Raw genomic sequence first — 21,927 nt, 5'->3', positions numbered from 1 at the left:
ACTATTACACACTCAATTCATATCTTTCTAAGAGGAAATGAATCCTAACCCAAAACATGAAACATTCATTTGCCTCCTAACAGAAAAAAGTCAATCAAAGAAGAGGGGAAAAAATAAAATAACTTCCTAAATTTAAAAAGATAGAGTGCCACACAGGATGCACATGAAGATAAAAAAACATAATTGTAGATTTTTTCACAAAGAAATGTCTTGGTTACAAAATAATGATTCTTTAATAAAGCATTTCACCCTTTTGGCGCATCATCAGATTATGTAGGATTCTGAAAATAAGCTTTCATCACATTGTGATCACCACATTGTGCAAGATATGGCAAGGACCTTAAACAATACAGAACTGAAGAGATAGGACCATACTTCCATGTCTGCAGAGGCTAGTGTGTTTAACATACACACACTATCTCGCACAGTTTGACAAATGCTTATTTGCAGAGTGCTACACAGTCTGATCATCCCCATAAGGATGAAACACATAATTAAATAATCATTACTTTGCAACCAAAACTGTTTTCTTTTTTAAATAATTTGTAGTGGTTCCTATATCAATCAGCCAATGGAGTGAAAAAATTTTACAACTTTAGAGAGTCCTGAACCCAGCTATACAAATGCCTTTTCCATAATGTATACTACCAACAAAGGAGTTGGGTGGGGTGTTAATTTATATATGCTGCAAAAAAGTTAAAAAATACAAATGTTCTTAACTATTTTTCACTTTTATTAACAACATATTTTCAAAAGCTTTACTAATGTGTAAGTAGGGTCCAGAGCTATGAATATCTTTTAGTGCTGTCTTAGCAACACCAACACATCTTCAATAAGATATGCAGTGTGTTACTTTATAACCACAAAAAATTCAAATTTTGTTAGTTCTTGTTGACTTTTATTAACAACATACTTTTTAGAGAGATACTGATGTCTACGAAGGGTCTAAAGGCAGAAAATATTGAAAATGAAACCCGTGAAAAGTTGCATCTACTACTACATGCCACTTAGACTTCGATTTTTGGATTAAGTTTACCTGAAAAAATTATAATAGTTAAAGAATCTGATAGAAGCATTAATTGAAAACAATAAATATTTTCTTTAAAATATCAAGTACATGAATACACTACAGTATTTACAAAAGGTGAGCATAAAGTAATACACACACCTCTCCCCTCCCTCTGTTGGTGCTTCTAGGATTAAAATACATCAGACTTCACAGTGGAAGTGGGGAAAGCAGGAGAGATGGGGGGAGGGAGGGAGAGGGGGAGAGAAAAAAGAGAGGGAGGAGGAGAGGGAGAGGCGGAGGGGGAGGGGGAGGCGGAGGTGGAGTGGGGGGGAGAGAGAGAGAGAGAGAGAGAGAGAGAGAGAGAGAGAGAGAGAGAGAGAGAGAGAAGCACATCCCAATAAAAAAGTAAGAAATCTAAAAAAAAGTAAGGAGATAGGTAGGAGACACAGTTGGGCACAATGATGGAGAGAAACAAACAGCAGCTAAGTACAGTGATAAGGGAAACATGTTGAAGAGGTCTAAAGTAAAAGAAGAGCAACAAATAAAAGCAAAAGAAACAGTAAACAGGCCTAACTGAAGTCCAGGTGGATAGAAAAAGCAGCATATATTTGAAAAGTGACTTTTATCCAAAAGTCTCATTAGTACTAGTTCTGGAAAAGAGAACCTAAATAACTTGAGTACTGATGAAACCAGCTGGGTTTTTCCTATCACAGTATTGCCAGGAATTATTCAGTGATGGAGAATTTTTTTTAGGTTCTCAGCAGATTTTTTTTTAATCAGCTTCCAGTCAAGTACTGTGATTTGCAACTGTTACACCATTATACTACATTGAACAGACTTTGCTGGGTAGCTAATGGCAATATAATATGGGAGGTCACATTAACTGAACTGAAAGGCCATTACGACAGACAGGTTTGACAATTGTATCTGTCAAGTATGTATAATCATTCATGCAGAAAAGTTAAATTGAACTGAACTTAAGGGGCCTTAGGCTCTCTGTGGTTTGTAACAGATTTTGTGAGCAAAGTCTTTCTTAAGAAGTTATGAGGTTATAGCATGTAGCTAATGAACAATACAGTACAGAAACTGTCAGAAGCTTCTCAAGGGTAGCATCCGAGTGCTGAAAAGGCTAGCCACTACTGACAAACTGACAATACTCTCGCGCAGTGGATTTTGTAAAAAAGCTATAAGAATTTTGATGATAAACTGACAGTATAGAACAGTATTACGCAGCTCCATTACACTCTGTGTGTTCCATTTGATGCAATAGTTTTGACTCTATGGTAGCTGGTCTCAAGTAACAATTTATATTTCATAAATAAACAGAAGCTGCAGAATTTAAGTGTTTCATTAACAATGACCAAACAACTTCTCCCTCACTCTCAATTATTTCTCCTACCATGATCAATAAATTCAATTTTATCTAGCAGTTAAACAAAGTCTTCAATACCTCAATGTGGAACCCCCAACCATTTTTCTCTGATTGCTAGGTGCAATAATGAAATCAAAAATCTCAATAAACTGTCTGCTCTTTACCACGTCCTATAGATATGCAATTGTACCGCAAACACTGTTTTATATATTTCTGCGATTTTTCACAGGTATATGAATACAATGTTGAATATAATACTGTTGACTTCATTGCAGCAACGAAACTGATAGACACATTTCTTATCTATAAATTCAAAAAAGTACTGCAAATCTTTTTTTACAGATTCTGAAGGATGAATGTAACTAGATGGATGGAATTACAGAAGTGCTGTACTGTAAAGTAACTCGAAGCTGCACTCCCAGATGACAACATAACAAGTTCCTTTTTTACATTGATCATTACTGCCTCATATAATTTCAGACAGCAAATCTTGCAACTCAAATAACATATTCTGCGAATGCTATTCTGCAATTAGTCTTACTTCAGCTTATGAGCTTTGACCCTCTTTTGGCAGATGTATACATGGAGTACATCTGTTAAACATGCTCCTTTATCCTCTATACCACGTATGGGAAACTGGTGGCCCATGCACTGAATACAGCTCATGACTGGTTTCAATCTGGCCCACAGAAAAAATGCATGGCAGAGAGAATGAAGTTCTCGCACTGTGCTCTACCCGTGATTCTTTCTTGAATGTTTGCCATTCTGTTGTTCATATTATTGTTGGTTGGCTCCTGTATAAACAGCCAGTCTACACTAACTTCAAGCTTCAACTTTTTAAAATGAATAAAGAAATTATGGCTTAATTTATTTACTTTTACAGGAAACAACTCGTGCCTTTGCAATCAGCCATCAAACATCTTTTTGGAAAAATATTTTTAAAATGCTCGCTAACAGTGTTTGTGGATATTAACACAATATGTTTCAAACAGTCTAATGAGCTGCCTGTGATCAAAAATTGCGAAGTTATTCCCAATTGCTTGCTGAATGGTATTACCTATTTCAACGCTGTATTTTGTTTTTATATTCTTTCTCATGTTAACACTAGTAAATAATTCTTGCCCATTGATGACATATTAGAACAATGCAACTGTTGAAACTGAAGGTAATTTATAATGAATTACCTGCAACCAGTTGCTTTTATAAGCGTTTATTTTTCCGGCATGACATTTGAAGATACCTCGCATCCGCTCTACAAATGTTTACATTTATTTATGTGTTCTGAACATCATTTCTTTACTAATGGTGTTGCAGAATTTTGCAAAGGAAGTTTTTAAGGAAACTATTGTAAAACATCCTACGTAAAAACCAGCTCTAACAATTTGTAAATAAGTGAAAACATCTGAAAATGGGGTGAACATAAAATGAATGCACTTCCAAAAACACGTGTTTTGGGACACAATTTGTTGCCATGATGTGTCAGAAAAAGGATGTCATTCATATCAGCATGTGATGAGCCAGACTGCAAGCCTAAGTAAATATGTGAACCAGGATCTGGGCTACTAAAGTCTGTCCATGGCTGCTCTAAACAGTTCATCTCTGTTCTCCAATTTCTGTGTAAGACATCACACTTCTACAGTCAGCTGTTGTATCTGTGCAAAGAGGTCATCAGTCATCTACTGGAAACTTGGGTTTTGTTCCTGCAATTGCCATTTTAATGTGTACACTTCCTTAGCAGTCTTCCCTAAAGAATGTGACAATTCTTCCACCTTCCAGTCTAATGGTTTTGTATTTTTCCTTGTTCCTGCTCTATTTTGTCCTGAAATTCACCTATACTCAATCCTTGCAATGATCCAGAGATTTTTTCAGTACTTTCATGTCCTTTTGTTGTTTCTTTATGTTTCTTTTCTGCATATTTTCTTGATCCTGCCATGTCTTGTTTTGGCATTCTCTGGAGAAGGCAATCAGAGTCCAGTGGGACTCATCTTGTACTTCCTTGGCATTTCTAGCTGCTTCATTAGGCTACATTACTCATTTCACATATTTCGCTACTTTCTATGAAATCCAAGTCTGAGGCAAGTTACATGACATTACTAAGAGTTTCATGGATATCTTATTCACTATCTACTTGTACCTCTCCATCACCTCAGCCAAGATCTTCATTGATAACTAACCTCCTCTAAAAAGTTACAAGTTAGTTGTGACCTTGACATTATTATCACTCTGTTAGTCCTCATGTATACTTAATTCACGTCACAAAACATGACTATCAATGATAGAAGAAGCTGGCCCCTACACATTGCAAATCTTGCAGTCACTCACTGTTCTCCAATGAAATGTCATCCTCCTTCATGTCTTAAGATATAGCCAATTCTCATCACCTGTAGTTTACTGATGTAGTTGGCTACCTGTATCATCATCTGTAATGTCATGTATATCGAGTCCATATTGTTATATTAAATCCCTCTTGATAGTTGGAGGTCAGAAATTAAATGTAGATCATGACATCTCTGTTAATTAAACAGTCAGATTGACAGTCTGCTGTTTATTTACAAAATATAAAGTTGCAATCATGGTCAACTAGCACAGACTCAAAACTGTTGCATCAGAATGTGCGGAGGGATGAAAACAGCTGTACTGTACCTAAGTTCATTGTCTAAAATGTTTGTATTTATTTCTGCACAAAATAATACAATACTTTTGAAATACAATCACTGTATGATTGTACCATTGCTTTCTCAGTGGTGGATGACTTTTACTGCACTCGGATGCTGCCTTCGATTAGTTGCTGGTAGTTTCTTCGCCATATCATTCATTACTTCTATTTTGGGACCTCACAAGATGTGTGATATATTTCAATCAGCGTAAACTTCATTTCCAGGTAGACATTAAAAGAAAAAGTGACGCTCCTGGATTTTCTGAAATATCATTGATATTAGATTGAGAAGAACCAAAGACACACTGTTACAAGGGTGCTTTGTGCAGTGTAAACACTTGCAAGGGCCCACAGAAGCAACTTAAAGCACAGAATGAGATTTTCACTCTGCAGCGGAGTGTGCGCTGATATGAAACTTCCTGGCAGATTAAAACTGTGTGCCCGACCCAGACTCGAACTCGGGACCTTTGCCTTTCGCGGGCAAGTGCTCTACCAACTGAGCTACCGAAGCACGACTCACGTCTGGTACTCACAGCTTTACTTCTGCCAGTATCCGTCTCCTACCTTCCAAACTTTACAGAAGCTCTTCTGCGAAACTTGCAGAACTAGCACTCCTGAAAGAAAGGATATTGCGGAGACATGGCTTAGCCACAGCCCGGGGGATGTTTCCAGAATGAGATTTTCACTCTGCAGCGGAGTGTGCGCTGATATGAAACTTCCTGGCAGATTAAAACTGTGTGCCCGACCGAGACTCGAAGTCGGGACCTTTGCCTTTCGCGGGCAAGTGCTCTACCAACTGAGCTACCGAAGCACGACTCACGTCCGGTACTCACAGCTTTACTTCTGCCAGTATCCGTCTCCTACCTTCCAAACTTTACAGAAGCTCTTCTGCGAAACTTGCAGAACTAGCACTCCTGAAAGAAAGGATATTGCGGAGACATGGCTTAGCCACAGCCTGGGGGATGTTTCCAGAATGAGATTTTCACTCTGCAGCGGAGTGTGCGCTGATATGAAACTTCCTGGCAGATTAAAACTGTGTGCCCGACCGAGACTCGAACTCGGGACCTTTGCCCTTCGCGGGCAAGTGCTCTACCAACTGAGCTACCGAAGCACGACTCACGTCCGGTACTCACAGCTTTACTTCTGCCAGTATCCGTCTCCTACCTTCCAAACTTTACAGAAGCTCTTCTGCGAAACTTGCAGAACTAGCACTCCTGAAAGAAAGGATATTGCGGAGACATGGCTTAGCCACAGCCTGGGGGATGTTTCCAGAATGAGATTTTCACTCTGCAGCGGAGTGTGCGCTGATATGAAACTTCCTGGCAGATTAAAACTGTGTGCCCGACCCAGACTCGAACTCGGGACCTTTGCCTTTTGCGGGCAAGTGCTCTACCAACTGAGCTACCGAAGCACGACTCACGTCCGGTACTCACAGCTTTACTTCTGCCAGTATCCGTCTCCTACCTTCCAAACTTTACAGAAGCACTTCTGCGAAACTTGCAGAACTAGCACTCCTGAATGAAAGGATATTGCGGAGACATGGCTTAGCCACAGCCTGGGGGATGTTTCCAGAATGAGATTTTCACTCTGCAGCGGAGTGTGCGCTGATATGAAACTTCCTGGCAGATTAAAACTGTGTGCCCGACTGAGACTCGAACTCGGGACCTTTGCCTTTCGCGGGCAAGTGCTCTACCAACTGAGCTACCGAAGCACGACTCACGTCCGGTACTCACAGCTTTACTTCTGCCAGTATCCGTCTCCTACTTTCCAAACTTTACAGAAGCTCTTCTGCGAAACTTGCAGAACTAGCACTCCTGAAAGAAAGGATATTGCGGAGACATGGCTTAGCCACAGCCTGGGGGATGTTTCCAGAATGAGATTTTCACTCTGCAGCGGAGTGTGCGCTGATATGAAACTTCCTGGCAGATTAAAACTGTGTGCCCGACCGAGACTCGAACTCGGGACCTTTGCCTTTCTCGGGCAAGTGCTCTACCAACTGAGCTACCGAAGCACGACTCACGTCCGGAACTCACAGCTTTACTTCTGCCAGTATCCGTCTCCTACCTTCCAAACTTTACAGAAGCTCTTCTGCGAAACTTGCAGAACTAGCACTCCTGAAAGAAAGGATATTGCGGAGACATGGCTTAGCCACAGCCTGGGGGATGTTTCCAGAATGAGATTTTCACTCTGCAGCGGAGTGTGCGCTGATATGAAACTTCCTGGCAGATTAAAACTGTGTGCCCGACCGAGACTCGAACTCGGGACCTTTGCCTTTCGCGGGCAAGTGCTCTACCAACTGAGCTACCGAAGCACGACTCACGTCCGGTACTCACAGCTTTACTTCTGCCAGTATCCGTCTCCTACCTTCCAAACTTTACAGAAGCTCTTCTGCGAAACTTGCAGAACTAGCACTCCTGAAAGAAAGGATATTGCGGAGACATGGCTTAGCCACAGCCTGGGGGATGTTTCCAGAATGAAATTTTCACTCTGCAGCGGAGTGTGCGCTGATATGAAACTTCCTGGCAGATTAAAACTGTGTGCCCGACCCAGACTCGAACTCGGGACCTTTGCCTTTCTCGGGCAAGTGCTCTACCAACTGAGCTACCGAAGCACGACTCACGTCCGGTACTCACAGCTTTACTTCTGCCAGTATCCGTCTCCTACCTTCCAAACTTTACAGAAGCTCTTCTGCGAAACTTGCAGAACTAGCACTCCTGAAAGAAAGGATATTGCGGAGACATGGCTTAGCCACAGCCTGGGGGATGTTTCCAGAATGAGATTTTCACTCTGCAGCGGAGTGTGCGCTGATATGAAACTTCCTGGCAGATTAAAACTGTGTGCCCGACCGAGACTCGAACTCGGGACCTTTGCCTTTAGCGGGCAAGTGCTCTACCAACTGAGCTACCGAAGCACGACTCACGTCCGGTACTCACAGCTTTACTTCTGCCAGTATCCGTCTCCTACCTTCCAAACTTTACAGAAGCTCTTCTGCGAAACTTGCAGAACTAGCACTCCTGAAAGAAAGGATATTGCGGAGACATGGCTTAGCCACAGCCTGGGGGATGTTTCCAGAATGAGATTTTCACTCTGCAGCGGAGTGTGCGCTGATATGAAACTTCCTGGCAGATTAAAACTGTGTGCCCGACCCAGACTCGAACTCGGGACCTTTGCCTTTCGCGGGCAAGTGCTCTACCAACTGAGCTACCGAAGCACGACTCACGTCCGGTACTCACAGCTTTACTTCTGCCAGTATCCGTCTCCTACCTTCCAAACTTTACAGAAGCTCTTCTGCGAAACTTGCAGAACTAGCACTCCTGAAAGAAAGGATATTGCGGAGACATGGCTTAGCCACAGCCTGGGGGATGTTTCCAGAATGAGATTTTCACTCTGCAGCGGAGTGTGCGCTGATATGAAACTTCCTGGCAGATTAAAACTGTGTGCCCGACCGAGACTCGAACTCGGGACCTTTGCCCTTCGCGGGCAAGTGCTCTACCAACTGAGCTACCGAAGCACGACTCACGTCCGGTACTCACAGCATTACTTCTGCCAGTATCCGTCTCCTACCTTCCAAACTTTACAGAAGCTCTTCTGCGAAACTTGCAGAACTAGCACTCCTGAAAGAAAGGATATTGCGGAGACATGGCTTAGCCACAGCCTGGGGGATGTTTCCAGAATGAGATTTTCTCTCTGCAGCGGAGTGTGCGCTGATATGAAACTTCCTGGCAGATTAAAACTGTGTGCCCGACCCAGACTCGAACTCGGGACCTTTGCCTTTAGCGGGCAAGTGCTCTACCAACTGAGCTACCGAAGCACGACTCACGTCCGGTACTCACAGCTTTACTTCTGCCAGTATCCGTCTCCTACCTTCCAAACTTTACAGAAGCTCTTCTGCGAAACTTGCAGAACTAGCACTCCTGAAAGAAAGGATATTGCGGAGACATGGCTTAGCCACAGCCTGGGGGATGTTTCCAGAATGAGATTTTCACTCTGCAGCGGAGTGTGCGCTGATATGAAACTTCCTGGCAGATTAAAACTGTGTGCCCGACCCAGACTCGAACTCGGGACCTTTGCCTTTCTCGGGCAAGTGCTCTACCAACTGAGCTACCGAAGCACGACTCACGTCCGGTACTCACAGCTTTACTTCTGCCAGTATCCGTCTCCTACCTTCCAAACTTTACAGAAGCTCTTCTGCGAAACTTGCAGAACTAGCACTCCTGAAAGAAAGGATATTGCGGAGACATGGCTTAGCCACAGCCTGGGGGATGTTTCCAGAATGAGATTTTCACTCTGCAGCGGAGTGTGCGCTGATATGAAACTTCCTGGCAGATTAAAACTGTGTGCCCGACCGAGACTCGAACTCGGGACCTTTGCCTTTCGCGGGCAAGTGCTCTACCAACTGAGCTACCGAAGCACGACTCACGTCCGGTACTCACAGCTTTACTTCTGCCAGTATCCGTCTCCTACCTTCCAAACTTTACAGAAGCTCTTCTGCGAAACTTGCAGAACTAGCACTCCTGAAAGAAAGGATATTGCGGAGACATGGCTTAGCCACAGCCTGGGGGATGTTTCCAGAATGAGATTTTCACTCTGCAGCGGAGTGTGCGCTGATATGAAACTTCCTGGCAGATTAAAACTGTGTGCCCGACCCAGACTCGAACTCGGGACCTTTGCCTTTCGCGGGCAAGTGCTCTACCAACTGAGCTACCGAAGCACGACTCACGTCCGGTACTGGCAGAAGTAAAGCTGTGAGTACCGGACGTGAGTCGTGCTTCGGTAGCTCAGTTGGTAGAGCACTTGCCCGCGAAAGGCAAAGGTCCCGAGTTCGAGTCTCGGTTCGGCACACAGTTTTAATCTGCCAGGAAGTTTCATATCAGCGCACACTCCGCTGCAGAGTGAAAATCTCATTCTGGAAACATCCCCCAGGCTGTGGCTAAGCCATGTCTCCGCAATATCCTTTCTTTCAGGAGTGCTAGTTCTGCAAGTTTCGCAGAAGAGCTTCTGTAAAGTTTGGAAGGTAGGAGACGGATACTGGCAGAAGTAAAGCTGTGAGTACCGGACGTGAGTCGTGCTTCGGTAGCTCAGTTGGTAGAGCACTTGCCCGCGAAAGGCAAAGGTTCCGAGTTCGAGTCTCGGTCGGGCACACAGTTTTAATCTGCGAGGAAGTTTCAACTTATAGCACAGATTGGATGGTCCATGCTTGTGCCTCAACAGCCCAAGGTAAAAAACTAACTGTCATGTCATGAAAGGTTTTTGGCTTTTATGGTGCGAGACATTAATACATAGTTATAAGGACAGAAATGTACAGTTCCTGCTATTTTATATAGTATCCAACCACATGAAGAAATATAGCATGCAATGTTGTTAAACAAACTGCCAGGTAAAGCATTATCAGGTACTAAAATGTGTAACATACAGTGAAAATGACAAGGTCACACATGTGTACAAAAACTGTTATGTAACTTTAGGACATTTGAATTGATATACTGGTACAGGTAAATGACAGTGGAGAGACCACACACACACACACACACACACACACAGGCATACTCAATGTACATTCATAGTTTTTTTACATTACACATTATGAAGCACCCACCATGTGAATAAAGAAACATCAAAGAAAATCAGCAAATTGGTAAAAGCCAGAACTGGTAAGAGGAGAGGAAACAAGAGAGAGAAGAAGAAAAAAAATCACAAAATGAAAAGCAACAAGCAGAATCAACTGTCATTAACAGGCTCCCATACTACTTGGAAATACCAAGGAGACCAAGAAACAGAGAGCAGGGAATAAAGGGAATGAAGTCAGTGGAAATCAGTGAACTAAACCAAGGTGAATGAAAAATGTGGCTCTTTGTGGGTAAATTACACCCGAGTACGAAACAAGAAGATGTTATTAAGTTACTCAAGGAAAATGGAATCTCAGGAAAAATCTGCTTTGACCAACTGCAAACTAAAGGCACAAATAAAGTACTCAGAGTAGGATTACCTATCCAACGACGACTTCAACAGCTGCCACTCATTCCATACCAAGATCCTTGTACAAAAACAGATCTCATGTACCTTACCTCTCCCGTCATACACCACCTCCCTAAGTCCCACTGTCTGGCATTCCCTTCATGCTTCAGTACTACCCAGAGCTGGAGCAACTGAACCACATTCTCTGGCAAGGTTTCGAGTACTTCTCATCGTGCCCTAAAATGAGGAATGTTCTATCTTCACACCCTACCACAGTGGTATTCAGCTGCCCATGAAACTTCTTCCATCCCTACATAACCCCTGCTCCCAACCCCTTGCCTCATGGCTCATATCCGTGTAATAGACTGAGAGGCCAGATCTCTCCCAACCATCCTACCATCACCACCTACTCCAGTCTGGTCACAAGCATCATCTAGCTCATCAAAGGCAGGGCTACCTGTGAAACCAGTCAAAGTGATCTACAAGCTAAGCTGTAACCACCATGCTGCTTTCTACATGGGCATGACTACCAACAAGCTGTCTGTCCACATGAAGATCACTGACAAACTGTGGCCAAGAAACAGCTGGATCCCATTGCTGAGCACACCACCCAACACGAAGTTCTTCATTTCAATGACTACTTCACAGCCTGTACTATCTGGATCCTTCTCACCAACATCAGATTTCTGAATTGCACAGGTGGGAACTCTCCTTGCAATACAGCCTATGTTCCTGTAACCCTTATGGCCTCAACCTTTGTTAGTCATTGTCCTTACCCATTTACCCATCCAGCCCCTTCCTTGTTCCCATTCCAGCACTACATGGCCCTCTGTTCCACGAACAGAAAAAGTCGCAATTAAGAAACACTTTCCAGTAGTGACTAAAGTCCAATTAACACAGAAATGCAGGAGCACACAGGTAAAAAGCTTAAACCACAAGTTTTGAGGTATGCAGATGAAGAAAGATGGATAGCAAAGAAAGCAGAACAAACAACAATAATCCATGTGATGAGGCAAGGAAACTGAAACAAAGCACCAGCAGCTCTGAATGACATAAGCATACATGCCACAACTCAAGTAACCAGATTCAAATGCACCACAAAGCTATGCTTTGATGAAAAATGTTACCTCATGAGACAAGGAACACTATAGCTCCTCCATGCTGCCAGGGAACATGGAAATGACATTCTAACAGTGTGTGCTGAAGAATGTTGGAAAGAAAAGAACATAACATATGATCTCCTCAATGAATAGAAATTAATTGCTGAGATAGTAATGAAGCCTTACAAAATCATAAGGCCCTGAAAGAACCAGAAATCAACCCCTCTTTTAAACACGGAGCAATGGGAACTGCACTTCAGTAACCTACTCAGGAAGTAGAAAATAATGTCAAATTCCTTCAACCACATGAAATAAACACAAAAGACCTAGACCTAATTATAGTCAATGAAGTTACCTATCTTGTAAGGAATGAAAATAATAACAAGCTGGCAGGATCAGATGAGATACACATGAAACACGCGAATGACACAATCGAAGACCTCGGAGACTACTGGCATGCCTAGTCAATGGATGCCTCAACAAAAATCTCAGTCTCACAATAATGGATGAAGACATTTATGATTGAACTCTGCAAGCACAAAGAAAGGAAAGATGACCCAAGCTTCTACTGAGGAATTGCATTACAGAGTGTTATATTTAAACTCAGCTCTAAACTCCTATTGAGGCACGCTGAACAAAGACCATGAGGTAATATCCCAACAAATCCATATGGCTTTTCCATGCAGATCAGCTGTGCATGCTGTTCAAGAATTCATTCAAGAAATAATGAAGACTCAAGCGCAACCCGTTACCCCACTGTTTGCAATCTTTATAGACTACCCTACAGCACTCAACAGTGTCCACAGGAAGAAACTCATCCATAAGCTAGAGAATATACTAGGTAAATCAAGCCACAAACTAGAAATAATCATCAGTTCTAGGCACATATCATGTGACAAGATACAATCACATACTGGTGTTGCAGGACATCATCCAAAAAGAGGGGTCCTACAAGGAGTTCTGATGAGTCTGAAACTCTTTACCATAATCTACATCTACATGACATACATCTACATGACTACTCTGCAATTCACATTTAAGTGCTTGGCAGAGGGTTCATCAAACCACAATCATACTATCTCTCTACTATTCCACTCCCGAACAGCGAGCGGGAAAAACGAACACCTAAACCTTTCTGTTCGAGCTCTGATTTCTCTTATTTTATTTTGATGATCATTCCTACCTATGTAGGTTGGGCTCAACAAAATATTTTCGCATTCGGAAGAGAAAGTTGGTGACTGAAATTTCGTAAAAAGGTCTCGCCGCGACGAAAAACGTCTATGCTGTAATGACTTCCATCCCAACTCGTGTATCATATCTGCCACACTCTCTCCCCTATAACGTGATAATACAAAACGAGCTGCCCTTTTTTGCACCCTTTCGATGTCCTCCATCAATCCCTCCTGGTAAGGATCCCACACCACGCAGCAATATTCTAACAGAGGACGAACGAGTGTAGTGTAAGCTGTCTCTTTAGTGGACTTGTTGCATCTTCTAAGTGTCCTGCCAATGAAACGCAACCTTTGGCTCGCCTTCCCGACAATATTATCTATGTGGTCCTTCCAACTGAAGTTGTTCGTAATTTTAACACCCAGGTACTTAGTTGAATTGACAGCCTTGAGAATTGTACTATTTATCGAGTAATTGAGTAATCGAATTCCAACGGACAGCAAACATCGGGCAGACTATAGACACAAGAAATGTAAAACTGCTTATGTATGCAGATGGCATGGTCATCCTTTCCAGGAGTCTAGAAGACCTACAAGCAGCCATGGATAGCACTAGAAAATGAACACTAGGAAAATCGATGTAAATCAGCAGCTCAAAGATGAAAACAATGAAATTTAGATGAGAAGGAAGAATATTAAAGTAAGACCATCCCACATGTGATGGATCAGTATTAGAATTAGTATCCAGCTTTAAATACTTAGGAGTAAAGCTACAAACGACTGAAACCACTTTCTGTCTGTACATACAAGAGAGAGCAAAAGTTGCAACAAAAGCCATTTACAACATCCCTAAGCTATAAAATTTATCCCTCTATACTGAGATAATGCTGTACAAGCTCAAAGTTATGCCACCTACTACAAGTGAAATTCAACTAATATCGATCTACTTGATCATGAAAAACCTCAAGAGACTAGAGAATGCTAAAACCAGATTCCTAGAAAGACCTCCGCCAATCTCAAAAATTCACAGGAAATAGTTAAACTTACAAAATAGTAAAGGAATCTTCCTTCATAGAAGATATCAGACAAAGTTTCAATATTCCAGAGATGCAAGCTTAAAAAACCATCATTGAAGGCAGACAGCACAAAGCCACAGACATAGCAAAGAAAATCATGGAAACAGAAGCAATGAATTCATATACTGAAGAACCAAACTTCCAACTCCACCACTTGTACATGCATTCTGCCACCCATGGTTTCCATGGGATGACGTGCCAGAAGGGACCACATTACAATCCCAAGGAGGACTGCATCTTTAAACTACGCAACAAGCCAAACCACAAATTCCATTCAGTGAAGTGTGAAAACAGCCACCCAGCACTTCAGAAAAAGACTAGTGAATGTGTAACTCAAATGTAACTATAACTATATATACACAATGTATTTAATAAAGTTATTACATAGATATTAAACAATTTCTACCAGGTTTTTATCCATTGACATATGTGAAAGACACACTTATACAGAGCATTTTTTTGTTATGTTACTATGACCTACATTTATTAATATTAAAAGAGTGTCATAATGCAATTATGTCATAATCATGTTTGTCATACTCCATTGCACTGAGATCCATGTCAACCTCCTCTCCTGTAACAAGTGGTATCTTCTTTTTCTTATTCCTTCGACTCTTTGAGTGACAAGTGATATCAGCCTTAGCTACAGTTCCTTCAACTTGCAATGTATGACGGAAAGTACCATCAAGCTCCTGAATTGTAACTAACAGTGGACCCACATACTTCCTTATACCACGCTGCTGTGTTGAATCTTGTCTTATTTCCAATTCTACTGTATTCCTGAAAAAAATATCCTGTTCTGTACACTTACGTATTGAACTACACATTCAGCATGCAATCACAGACTCAGAGACAAATATTAAACAGACATGACAGCAACATAATTCAATCTGAAAAACTGAAATTACATGATACTTTAATATAATACACCAACCACAAGTGTCAAGTTATTTGTCGACAGAGTTAACAATGATAATGAAATATCATCCCACCAATAACAGTGGAATGATATATATGAGTTGCAGCCACCAATAGTAAAAATAAAAAGTGAAATACTTCATGTATTTGCTGTTTCACAGATCTGTTTTCTACTTTAAAACTAATAAAAATATGTTTCATTACAAGACTACCTATCTAGAAATACAAGAAATACAAATATGAACAATGAACATATTTTAAAAAATCCATCATTACTAACCTTTTTCTATTAAAGACAAAGCTGAGACTGAATTTAGCATGACCCCCTGTGCGAACCCACTGGTCAATGAACACAGCCATATCCTTCCCTGTTACTGTAAAAATAGCTTTTGCAAAAACATTTGTGCTAATGAGCATGTGACTCCAAAGACCACTTCCAATTTTTTGTTGTGCTGCATTTGATGCAAGAGAGAGCTGCTTATTGAAGACCTATAAAACATACAAACAAAAAATATCAATTACATAGTGACAAAAATAAATTTAAATAACAGCACACTTGTCACTTACATCTATAAGACGTAACACAAGAGAAAATCTCTACAGTTAAAATGAGCTTGCCATGGTTGTTTTGTGCAACTGCTACGACAAGTCATATAATGCTATTTTGTTTATGTTTACATGGCAACATTTCAGCACTGTCATAGTGCAGGCAGCTAAGGCAATCAGTCAGTATTGCAGCAGATATTATCACTTCATAGTTGAAAAGTTAACAACAGCACTGTTAGTTTCCAGAATGAGATTTTCACTCTGCAGCGGAGTGTGCGCTGATATGAAATTTCCTGGCAGATTAAAGCTGTATGCCGGACCGAGACTCAACTCGGGACCTTTGCCTTTCGCGGGCAAGTGCTCTACCAACTGAGCTACCCACGCACGGCTCATGCCCCGTCCTTAGAGCTTTACTTCCGCCAGTACCTCGTCTCCTACTTTCCAAACTTCACAGAACCTCTCCGGTGAACCTTGCAGAACTAGCACTTCTGGAAGAAAGGATGTTGTGGAGACATGGCTTAGACAAAGCCTGGGGGATGTTTCCAGAATGAGATTTTCATTCTGCAGCAGAGTGTGTGCTGATATGAAACTTCCTGGCAGATTTTGGAAAGTAGAAGTCGAGGTACTGGCGGAAGTAAAGCTGTGAGGACAGGGCGTGAGTCGTGCTTGGGTAGTTCAGTTGCTAGAGCACTTGCCCGCGAAAGGCAAAGGTCCCGAGTTCGAGTCTCGGTCTGGCAGCATTGAAACTTCCTGGCAGATTAAAACTGTGTGCCCGACCGAGACTCGAACTCGGGACCTTTGCCTTTCGCAGTTTCAGCATTGTTAGTTGTCAAAGATCAGCTTTTGCTATACAGAGACAGCTTATTACACATATAAATAATGAAAAGAGGGAATGTAATCACTCACAGCATAGGTGAAGTATGAAGTCATTATCAAGCAGATAAATATGATTGAAATTAATGTTAAGCTTCCAGACAAAGTCTTTCCTTAAAGCTAACAGAGTAACAAAATATGTATGTACATAAACACAACTCCAACGTCCTATTGATGTAACTGCAGTCAAGCTGCAGTGCCAGGACAACATAACTAGTCTGATCATTACAGCCATAAATGTGTGTGTCTTTTGTTAGTCTATTATACTTTGTGTCATTTGAGATATAACTTAAATCTCAGCACATGGCTCCAGGCAAGCACATGATCAAAACATGAGATCAATGTTTGCTTTCAGAATTATTGAATTCTTCAACTGACAGAGGAAGGACTGGACAACCTAAAACCACTTACGAAAGAAATAATAAAACACAGGATGACATGACAAGGAAGGGCACAAGACATCAAAAATGTACTTCGACAAATACTTTACAAGTCGCTCTCTCTGGATACAAACCAACTCTCAAGCAGACTTTTCAATATTCCCAATCCCATTTCTATCTAGATCTCACCCTATTTGTTGTCATTTGTACATATTAGCTGCCACTTACCAAAAAGATAAATTCCTGTTCCTATACAAAGTTCCACACTTTTCTGCCCCTATTATTTCCCTGAATTTTATTAATCCATCATTTCAGTCACAAACTGTGACAGCAGAATAAACACCACTTTAAAAAGTTGTTAGACCTTCTTCTTGTCTATATTAACAGTGATGTTCTTTCACTTGTCTCACTTATCTCCTGAACACCTTTGTCAGCAATCCATTCTCTCTTGCAAACATAAATAGGCTAAGACCTAAAACACCCCACTGCCTCCAACCTCACTCGAGCTTATGATGACACAGAATTACAGCACTCAGAAACAATACTGTGCTACAAATCTGTTTTCACAGGCTCTCTTTCCTGATAAGTTGTCACCTAAATGTAATCAGACTCGCCTAGTTAAAGATTTGTTTCCTTTAATTTAACAATCTAAACAGAAAATTAGTTTGGTACCTCTCTTCAGAGCAGTTCTTATACTGCATGTAACAATGAGCCAAGGGCAGATTTGTTGCTCACCGGACCTACAGTATTATGTGGGTAATGGAGCCGCTTAGAAGAATAGCAGGCATGTCAGGAAGGAAGCACAGGGCCCACCTGGTGCACAAGCCTTGGGGTCTCATCCAAGATATAGGGCTCTACAAGCCACTTCTGAGCACAATGGGTGCAGGTGGCTGCATGTCAGCATGAATGACTGCTACTCTCTAGGTTCAGAGCCCACTATCATTTCCTATAAGTGGCTGGCTGAGCTGGTCCAAAGGGCAAGCTCTGCAGGCTTCAAGCTGAGCTAGCATTTGTGAGGATCTATCTCAGAACCAATTGGAGACAGGGAAGAATATCAGTCCCCTCAATTACAGAGAGTAGCACTTAATATGGCAGATTGCAGAAAGAAAATGTTAATGTATTATCATCATTTATTGTTTCATATAAGTATATGTCACTTTGAATGAGACCGTCAGGATTATCACTGAATGTCTGAGGCCCACACCTGTCCACAAAATTTTCCCATTTGTGGCCATAGCACCACCAGGAATTAGACGAGAAGTAGTCAGTGAAATACGGAGGAAAAACAACAAGCTGACCCATTGCAATTTGTCTATAACCACCGAACAGTTCCAACTCTGTTTTAAGTCAAGGAAGTGTTGCATCTAACAGACATTACTGCTAGAAGGCTGTCCTGAGACACGCTGCATACCTTTATGGTTAGACACCTGCAAAATACCAAATGCAACCCAAAGAGGAAACCACACTAGGGCAACAAGTTATGAGCTGTTATGGCTGATGACTGTACCACATGACAAATTCTACATAAACAAGTGAGAGACATAATTTAGAGAGACACCCTTTCTTCCATCACTGCCTCATTCTTTACCTTGGCTTCATGAGCAGCTGTCACTTACCCACAGCTTAGTGTGCCCTGTGTGCAGCAGCCATGCACCTCACTGTTCTTTTACACCTGAAGATTGGCTTATAACTGTCCAAAACCGGTCATGATTTTGAACCAATAAAAACTCTTTAAAACTGAAATGGTTGATTATATGACTCTACAGTACAGTAGATGAAGAGCACTGAATAGACAAAGACAGGAGTCACAAAATGTAAAATAAACATTATTAAGCGGGACTGCTCTGAAGATGACTACCAGTAAGAATGCAGAGAAACACAGACACTTGCTCATCATGTGCCCACGGATGGAGTTTGCTTGCACACATAAGTTCTATTTTTACACAATGACTTGACTATCAAGGCTGCAGAGTTTTGGTAGAGAAGAGTTTCAATGCTCTTGCTTGGACATGCAAGTAAAGTAAGTATGTACTCAGGAGTTTCCATGGAAAGTACCCTGAATTTGCCTCATTTATAAACTGTAATAATGGCCATGTAGTGCCAGGAACAGGAAGCTGGCTGAAATCAGAATTTAATAGCAATGTCAGTTTAAATTCTGACTGGACTGTACATCACATAGGTAGGCTAGGCACCAGTGGTGAAGGTGTGTTACAGTTGTAAATAACATCTACAGTTGGAGTCCCAAATGAAGACAGTTGAGTTTGACTTAGTCCGCACAACTGACATTACGCATTCTCCGGAAGTCGATGAGCATTCAGTAGCTTCTGAGCTCTCTACTGTGAATGTCATAACCAGAGTGAGCACTAAATGTGACTGTAATGACTTATTTAGTGAATGTTTATTCCATTTATTGCAGGCTGTCGTGGTCAATGATTGTAGTATGCGACCAATTCTACATAGACAAGTGAGAGACATAATTTACTGGATACTCGCTTTCTTCAAGTGTAGAGCAGAAAACTGTGGAACTGTCGACACTGCAATCCACTGACCTCTTCATTCATGCATCCAACTTAACGAGGTTAGCACGAATTCTGAATGTTAAATAATTTGGGTGAAGATAAGTGTTGAAGGTGAATGAAACATGGTTATTCAGTGCTATTATATGCCCACTGCCTCAGGAGTCATGGTGGCTGAACAATTCAAATAAACCTTTGAGAAGGTTGATCTAAGCTTCCCAGTAATGTTACAGCATTAGGGGTAAACTTGTCTACAACAGACTAGGAGACTCAAGTAAGCTGGGTCAGCAGTAGGGACATGAATTTGAGTAATAGCATTCCAAATGCCTTATCCAACAGTTAATCAGGGAACCAACTCATGGGTGTAATGTCTTAGATTTCCTGCTTACAAACACACCCAAACTTTTTGACTCTGTTATTGCAGAACAGGGAATCAGTGATCACAAGGCCATTATAGTATCACACCTTAAGGGAGTCAGAGAAGTGTTTGAAGTAGAAAGATATTTCTTATTAGTAAGTGCACTAGAAAAAGATTTAGGAATATCTGAGCAGCCAACATCAAATGTTCATCTCTGAGACAATATGTTCGGTATATATGCATAAAGTTAAAGAATGCTGTGAAATATGCTTGAGACAAGTATATGCCTACTAGACTTGTGAGGGGAGAGAAATAACTAGCAATGGTTCGACAGCTGTGTCATGTGTCAGAAAGTTTGCTCGGAAAGCAAAAAGGGCTACACCATAGCTTAAAGTATAGCCAAAGCCTTGTGGACAAACAACAAGTGAAAGAAGCCAAATCAGTGTTAGGACAGCAATCCATAAAATGCTGAACATATCTGAAAGCAAAATTCTATCAACCAAACTGCCAGAAAATACAAATAAGTTTTAAATCACTCAGTGACGATGCTAGCACAAAATCAAAGAATGACATGGCTAAAATATTAAAATCCATTTTTTGAAGTTATTTCATTAAGGATGATTGAATTGCATTTCCACCTTTCAGTTGTCATGTATATACCAAAATTATATCAAAAAAGTGATTTTGGGGCAGAAAATTAACAAAACACCAACATTATCCATTGGTATACTGTACAATTCTATGAACAGTATGCAAAAGAACTTGTTCCTCTTCTAGCACAGCAGTCTTATCATAAATCACTGGAGAAACATTGTTTCAAATAATTGAAAAAATATGCAGGTAATTTCCATTTAGCATCAACCTGTTGTGAAGTTTTTTTTGGAACATGTGCTTCACTCACATATCAAAACCTTTCCCAAGACCAAAAATCTCCTATGTAGGAATTAACATGGAGTCCTCAAACTACAACTTTATGAAAGCCAGCCCACTTTGGTAATTCATGAGACTCAGAAGGTAACAGATACTGGCATTAAAGTTGTACAATGTTCCTTGACTTAGGGAGGTGTTTCATAAATTCCTGCCATGTCATTGAACAAAATATGAGTGTATGGAATATCAGACCAGCTGAATACTTCCTAGAGAACAGACCACAGCATGTCATTTTTATTGGAGAGACACTTGCAGGCACAGGTTCTATAAAGTAGCTCCTGGTGTAGCACAGGGGTATGTTATAAGACCACTGTTGCTCACAATTCTACAGAATTCTACTGTGTGAAAAAAAAAGAACTATGGCTGAAGTTTAGAAGAAAGTACAAGTTACACCTGTCTACAAGGAAGATAACAGAACAAAACCACTGACCAATGTCACTGAAATTCATTTATCATGTTGTTGTTGTTGTGGTCTTCAGTCCTGAGACTGGTTTGATGCAGCTCTCCAGGCTACTCTATTCTGTGCAAGGTTCTTCATCTCCCAGTACCTACTACAACCCATGTTCTTCTGAATCTGTTTAGTGTATCCATCTCTTGGTCTCCCTCTGCAATTTTTACCCTCCACGCTGCCCTCCAATACTAAATTGGTGATCCCTTGGTGCCTCAGAATATGCCCTACCAAACGATCCCTTCTTCTAGTCAACTTGTGCCATAGATTTCTCTTCCCTCCAATTCTATTTCATACCTCCCCATAAGTTATGTGATCTACTCATCTAATCTTCAGCATTCTTCTGTAGCACCACATTTCGAAAGCTTCTATTCTCTTCTTGTCTAAACTATTTATTATCCATGTTTCACTTCCATACATGGCTACTCTCCACACAAATACTTTGAGAAACAACTTCCTGACACTTAAATCTATACTCAACGTTAATAAATTTCTCTTCTATTTCTCTTCTTCAGAAATGCTTTCCTTGCCATTGCCACTCTACATTTTATATCCTCTCTACTTCGACCATCATCAGTTATTTTGCTCCCCAAATAGCAATACTCATTTACTACTTTAAGT

General features: G+C 41.1%; 1 protein-coding gene and 1 non-coding gene across 4 annotated transcripts in view; both read right to left on the bottom strand.

The window, feature by feature from the left end:
* The window catches only part of LOC126270716 (transcription initiation factor TFIID subunit 2), a 133,061-nt gene that overhangs the window by 86,787 nt on the left and 24,347 nt on the right, over positions 1–21,927 (bottom strand). For all 3 annotated transcript variants that reach the window (XM_049974094.1, XM_049974092.1, XM_049974093.1), the window contains exons 9-10: positions 15,536–15,744; positions 14,878–15,117 (exon numbers count right to left, since the gene is read on the bottom strand). In XM_049974094.1, the coding sequence (XP_049830051.1) occupies positions 14,878–15,117; positions 15,536–15,744 (449 nt within the window). The remainder of the gene's footprint in view (positions 1–14,877; positions 15,118–15,535; positions 15,745–21,927) is intronic.
* On the bottom strand, positions 6,975–7,049 carry Trnas-aga (transfer RNA serine (anticodon AGA)). The gene has a single exon. It is a non-coding gene; the product is annotated as a tRNA-Ser (tRNA).

Source organism: Schistocerca gregaria, chromosome 1, assembly GCF_023897955.1.
Source record: "Schistocerca gregaria isolate iqSchGreg1 chromosome 1, iqSchGreg1.2, whole genome shotgun sequence".
In the NCBI taxonomy this organism is placed as follows: domain Eukaryota; kingdom Metazoa; phylum Arthropoda; class Insecta; order Orthoptera; family Acrididae; genus Schistocerca; species Schistocerca gregaria.
The sequence above is the reverse complement of the archived record's forward strand: the minus strand, read 5'-3'. Positions and strand labels throughout refer to the sequence as shown.